Source organism: Electrophorus electricus, chromosome 7, assembly GCF_041902795.1.
Source record: "Electrophorus electricus isolate QZ-2024a chromosome 7, ASM4190279v1, whole genome shotgun sequence".
Classification (NCBI taxonomy): domain Eukaryota; kingdom Metazoa; phylum Chordata; class Actinopteri; order Gymnotiformes; family Gymnotidae; genus Electrophorus; species Electrophorus electricus.
This window is the reverse complement of record NC_137503.1, coordinates 2,888,701-2,895,000: the sequence shown is the minus strand read 5'-3', so window position 1 is coordinate 2,895,000 and position 6,300 is coordinate 2,888,701. Positions and strand designations below refer to the sequence as shown.

Sequence of the window (6,300 nt, the reverse complement as noted above, 5' to 3'; positions counted from 1 at the left end):
CACAGCCCGAGCTCACGCTCTGGGCAGGGGGGTGTCTGCGTTGGTCGCGGTTGTTTGAAAGGTCAGACCAAAGTTTGGCGGTGAGGATATCAAACGTGGTGGTGTAGAGAGAGTAGTTTTAGAAGATGTGTTTGAAAACCTCCCTGACTGGGCATGTGGCTTGAGTAACGTCAACGCAGTGACCTCCTCATTTCCTAGTACATTAGATTAAGCTGTGGGTTAAAGTGTCTCTTATCTCATATCAGAATGACATGCTGTGGATCAGAGCTGTTGGTCATAGTGTTTCATAAATGTCTAGTGAGCTCACCCATGCATACATCTGACCATTCCCGGGTCAGTTCCATCACTGTTCATCTCTGTTTCCTCTGTTTCATTCCCTTCTCATGTGTCAGTGACTGTCGCTCTGCTCCCCACGGTGTTTGAGAGCTGCACTGGACGTGGCCCGCCGTCCTGGCTCCTGTAGTGGCTCCGGACGGTTCTGTGATGCTCAGGGCCACGGTGTGAATCCCAGAAGATTCCACATGCGCCATCACCACACTGAGGACAGCTACAGTGACTTTATGGGGCTTCAACATGGAGAACATAATGACAGAGGACGTCCGAGGAGCGAGGGAGGAACCACGACCGCGTGCTGACGGAACAAGAAGGAATCTCGGAGACAGCTTTGTTTTTAGCCAACATTCGCAGAGGGTACTGGGCGGAAAACATACTGTCCGCCTCCTGGTTAGCCCACATCGGAGAAGAAGCCTCGGAGACCAGTGGAAAAACACAAACGGGTTTCCGAGCGAAAAGGAGCATCTCTCATTGTGCTCTCTGCACATCATCCTCCCTGCTGTCATGTGTGCTGCCCACACTGTCATGTCTGTGCCCTCTAGTGGCGAGATGGAGGCAATGCAAATTACTCCACGTTTATTGTGAAGGAGAGTCATTGAGGAAGTAGGCCGCGCGTCTGCAGGTGAAAGGCTGTAAATGCCCCCATTTGTCATCATTTTCCCAGAGAACCTTTCATCTTGCCCAGTGCTGGGCTGCTCCGGAGACGTTCCCCGATACTTCACTAATGGCCAGCCAACAGTGATTGCAGGTGCCCAGAGTACTAGAGCAAGGAAGGGCAGACCCGATCTTTAGGCAAGAAACTTTTATGCGTCTTTGTGCGGATGTGAGCTGCTCTAGGCCAGGGGTATAATGGTGCAAACAAACGCAAGCACCCACTGAAAGGGGGAGGAGGGGTCGGACACAGGAGGGGTGTTGCCAGGTGAGCAACGGGGAAATGTATTAGTCAACATTTAATCTCATTCTGCATTGAAATGGCACCGATAAGAGAGCCAAGGTAACCTGCTCTGTTGACAGAGCGATAAGAACAGGTAGCCCAGACATTGTGTGAACAAGGCCTGATCCTCCCCGTCAGATCTCCGTGCCACAGTGTACTGTATTCGTGCTGTGTCATTTCTGAATTCCGTTGACGTTTCCATATAATCTTCAAAGTGCTCTCAGGACACTCTCTCAGACACAAACGCAATCACAAAAAACGCAGAACTCCATGGGTCGGGTCACTTGGGCCATTGTCTCAGAATGGCGGAGACTCCGTGTCACTGATGGTTTTTAGTGGCCATTTTCTCAGAGTGAGCGCTGGTGGTTCTGCCTCTCTCTGATTGGCTGCCTGAGCCGTTGACGCCTGGGCCCTGTGCACCGAGCTCGCTGGCTTCCTCTGATGCTGTCCCAGCTGGAACAGGCCGGCGGAACCATGAGCAAGGGGGGCTGTGAACTTTGGGGACAAACTGTGGTCAAGCTCTTGCAATGCTGGGGGGCTTCTAACGTGAGCAGAGTCGTGTAAATCTTATCTACCAAGAGCGACTAGTCTTTATCAGAGTCTGCAAAAATCCAACCATACACCAACAATGGCGCACGCTACAAAAGTCTCCCAAAAATGGCAGTGACCATGAAAGCATTTCTAGAATTCGCAATTTAGTGGTGGGAATGTGGCAAGCAGCTGTTCCTTCAGCTGGGATTGGATTAAAAGAGAAAGCTTGTCTCTCAGGCACTGCTAGGAGGCACTGCCAAAAAGTAAATGGGGAAATTATTGTTAGTTCTCAAAGTTAAACTTCGCTTTTTGTCCTTAACAGGCATTTAAAATGATTTTTTTTTTGAATGGAAAATGACGCAAGCAGCCACTGGTGTTTGGCCCTTGCGAGTAAAGTGGTGTCGGCCAGTATTGGTTTCATTTCACAATAATGATATCTGTGTTTACATTTGTTGCCTGTGAGGAACCATTATTGTTTTGCCATCAGGAACTGATATGACTGTGCACCCATCCATCACTTCATTAGAACCGCCATTAGAAACAGGTTGTACGTGGACTACTAGAGTTTAGAGTCCATCTCCTGTGATGTAGCTTGGGCAAAGCTTTCTGTTCCCCAGGACTGCTCTGGGTTGGAGGTTGTAATGGCCATGGGATCCTCTCAACCCTGCGGTGCTCACCCACAGCCAAGCCCCTACCAGTGCTGTGTTGTGTGTGATCTGCCATCCAAAAATGATCAGCAACGGTCATATGGTCAGAAAATGAGCATGAATGGTGCATTGTGGATAACAAGATGAGATTAGCAACAGATATATTATTGCACTCTTATAAATGCACCTATTAAATATGTTTAGAATTTGGCCAGTGAGTGTAGTTACAAGGACAGTGATTCTAATAGGTAGATGAGTGTAAAATCCAGATTTATTACAAATATTATTCGCTATCGTGTTGGGTAACAGTGTCAAAACAATGTTGTAAAAACGTTTTTACTAACATTGATGTAAAATAGATATGTGTCAGTTGTATTAATCTAGTATTTATTGTCTAAATGTTTCATTAAAATAAAATACAATGTAAGGTTTAGGGAACTTTAAATGCACAAAGAGAAAAAAACATTTAGAAAACAAATACTGCAAACATAGAAACTTCCCCTCAAGTTTCTTCACAAATTTGCTTATCTAAGTTTCGATTAAATTCGATACAAACTGTTCTGAGTCCAACCTCCTCACTGTGAGCGTTACCTCATAGACCCACCCTGCCTGCGAAGGACTGTGGAAAAACTTGCAGAGGGGCAGTCATAAACAAGGTCAGCGCCAGCTGCGCCAGACCTGTACCAACTGCTCGAACAGTCGAGGACTCGTGGGACGAATCCGCAGGCGAAGGGCCAGGACACTGAGACGGGGGCAGAGAGGCAGACGAGGGCACCAGCATGGCAGTGACACTGTGCCAGGTGATGGGCTTTGTGCTGGGCATCGTGGGCTTGGCGGGGATCATCGCAGCCACAGGCATGGACATGTGGAGCACGGAGGACCTGTACGACAACCCCGTTACCGCCATCTACAGCTACGCGGGACTGTGGAGGTCCTGTGTCAGGCAGAGCTCTGGCTTCACAGAGTGCAGGCCGTATTTCACCATCCTGGGCCTTCCAGGTAACGTGCCACTATTCCGCTAGCAGACTATCCACATGCAGACTATATATTTATAAAATGTTTTAAAAATACAATTTAGTTTTTAAAAATGTTAGTTTTGAAAATGTACAAATGTATATTAGTATGTTTGAAAGTAGTGAAAGTATGTTTTATTAAATATTCGAAAAATATTAAATATAAATATAAATTTACATTTGGTTGTATGTAACAATATTCCAAGAATATTAGAACGAAAAAATATTTTATATTTATATTTATTGTATAATTTTTCTATAATATGTTTAAAACAGATCTTAATCATCGTGGGGAAACATAGAATCAAAATGATCAGAATAAGTCTGAAAAATCTACAAATTTGTAAATGAAAAATGAACCTATTTGATGCCAGAGTAACTATATTTGGTTTAGAAAGAGTTTTGAAAAACTAATTTTAAGAAATTCTGAAATTGACATTTGCGTTATTGTAATAGAAAAGAAAAGGCAAAAAAAAAAAGATTGTGATGTTTGGTGGGTATGAATTATGCATTTGGGCGGTAAAATGTTACTCGAGGCACACCCTTAATTAGTCAGATCCGGAAACAGCTGCCCCGAAAGTGTTACCCGATACTGCAGCCTGGAAAGGATCACATGAAAATTTTGTGCAAACAAATGATATGAGCAGCTTCCCCCTAGACACGATGATAAGAGAGGACCAGATGCTCGTGGGCCATTTCATAGCATGGTCCAGGGTAGTGACTGAGCAGGAGGAGGGTCACTGTTAGCAGACTGAAATGACTACCTCAGTTCTGCAGTTGGTGGGATTCATGCTGTCAGCGCTGGGTACATTTCTGATATCCTCAGCTACAGCTATGGACATGTGGAGTATTGAAGACCGCTCTTTTACTGTAGTAACTAGTGTTTATGCATATTATGGACTCTGGCATTCGTGTGTGGGGACACAATATGGTACTACACAATGTAGACCGTATTTTAGTATTTTGGGATTACCTGGTGAGTTTTTCCCAGTGATTTAAATGTATGGGAATTTGAGGGGGGGGGGGGGAGTATATCATTGGCGGTGTCGATGTCGTTTGAGTAGAATGGTCAACTTTTCACTCTGGGTGTGGCTCCTTGATAAGATACATTTGTTTCTCAGGCCCAGACCGATAAAATGTAAATAAGCTACAAATGCTTGAAGTGGTGACAGAAGTGGCGATAGGTTTACGTTTACGTTTACATTTACATTTACGGTATTTGGCAGGACACTTATCTATGCTGGCGTTGCCTTTACAATATTGACCTTTGCAAATGAACCCAAATGTCCAAGAAGTCAACAATGACCTCTTCTATAGTTTTCATTACATTTTTTAAAACACTATAATGTTAAAGAAATGCTGAAGTTCCAAACACTAAAATGCAAATCCCAAATGACATTTTTCATCAGAGGACCTTCTATGATTCCATAATTTGGTCCAAATGCTAAGCCTGATAAGGGTTTGGTGGGTTGTAATTATCATCAAGTGATGTTTTTGGCACGAGGTCAGCTTTGCAACGTCCTCTACGTGTAATGTGTAATGTTGAGACACTGAGATGGATTTGAGACATGTGGTGTAAACTTTGCTCGTTGTTTGCTCTCTGGTGTCTCCAGGCCTTTTCCAAGGTGTGAGAGCACTGATGATTGTGGCGATCGTTCTGGGAGTAATTGGGGCCTTCATCGGAGTTTTTGCCCTGAAGTGTCTTAAAATGGGCAACATGGAGGACCGGGTGAAAGCGACCATGACGTTAACTTCAGGGGCCATGTTTGTTATTGCGGGTGAGAAATATTCATTCTCCATCATCAATATTTCATTTTTGCGGCTGTTACGTTTTCATGCATTTTTAATGCACGCAGTGTTCCTCCTCCCCAGGGATCTGTGCCATTGCTGGCGTTTCCATCTTTGCGAATCTTATTGTGACCAACTTCACGCTGACCACCTTCACTGGGAACGTGGGCTTTGGTGGAAGCAGCGTGGCCTTTGCAGGCTCACCCATAACTCCGAGGTAGAACGCAGCAAATCACCATCCCCCTTCACACCACTTTAAAAAAACAAAACCAAAAAAACTTTCTCGTCAACAGTTTATCATTGGCATTCATGTTTGTAGCCCATAACGTGCGATATGTCTATATGTCTTTCAGATACACATTTGGTTCCGCCCTGTTTGTGGGCTGGGTGGGCGGCGGTCTCTTGGTAGTGAGCGGAGTCATGTTGTGCTTGGCCTGTCGTGGAATGATGCCAGACAATCGGTGGGTTTTAATGAGCTCGTCTGACGACGCCGTTTCCCTCCATAAACTCGAGGCCTTACCCTGGATCGATGAATCAATGAATGTTGTGCACGATCAAATTGTTTGCTGGTTTTTGTTGTTGTTTCTTTCTTATAATTGTGCATTGTGTTTCCTGTGCCGTAGCTATAAAGGAACACCGTACAAAGCTGCAACTCAAAGTGGATTCTACAGGTCAGAGGGCAAATCCAAGGCCTACAACGAATCGTACAAAGCTCAGAGCATGGACGGCCACCGATCCAACCAGAGATTTGACTACGTTTGAAACTGAGTAATGAGTAGGAGCGATCGCAGTGGGCGAGAGGATGGTGGAGGGGACGTAGGCCTACAGGTGGGGCTCTGTGTAGAAGACTAGTACATTCAGAGTCATCTGTTCATATGGAAAAGTAGTATGCATGTTGTAGTTTGCTAGTGGGTATAAGATAATAATTAAACAAAAAAAACCTTGACTTTTATTTACAATTAGGATATTTAAGAATTGTAAGATGTTTAATTTTTCTCTTCTGCTTATGTTTATATAGTCTCATGTTTATGTTTAAATTTTGTTACACTGAATT

The 6,300-nt window shown here is 44.5% G+C and overlaps 1 protein-coding gene across 1 annotated transcript; it reads left to right on the top strand.

The window, feature by feature from the left end:
* The first annotated feature begins 3,107 nt into the window (after window positions 1–3,107).
* Window positions 3,108–6,297, top strand: LOC113575931 (claudin-18-like). The gene is made up of 5 exons (XM_027007770.3): window positions 3,108–3,444; window positions 5,072–5,236; window positions 5,331–5,463; window positions 5,600–5,707; window positions 5,870–6,297. Exons 1-5 carry the CDS (start codon window positions 3,225–3,227, stop codon window positions 6,006–6,008), a joined length of 765 nt encoding a protein of 254 aa, XP_026863571.1. The 5' UTR covers window positions 3,108–3,224; the 3' UTR covers window positions 6,009–6,297.
* Window positions 6,298–6,300: the final 3 nt, after the last annotated feature.

Excerpts from the sequence above, each read along its gene's own strand:
- LOC113575931 (XM_027007770.3), top strand. The coding sequence starts at position 3,225 with ATGGCAGTGACACTGTGCCAGGTGATGGGCTTTGTGCTGGGCATCGTG. Across the intron at positions 5,237-5,330 it reads GGCCATGTTTGTTATTGCGG|GGATCTGTGCCATTGCTGGC; the intron begins GTGAGAAATATT and ends CCTCCTCCCCAG. Across the intron at positions 5,708-5,869 it reads GGAATGATGCCAGACAATCG|CTATAAAGGAACACCGTACA; the intron begins GTGGGTTTTAAT and ends CCTGTGCCGTAG.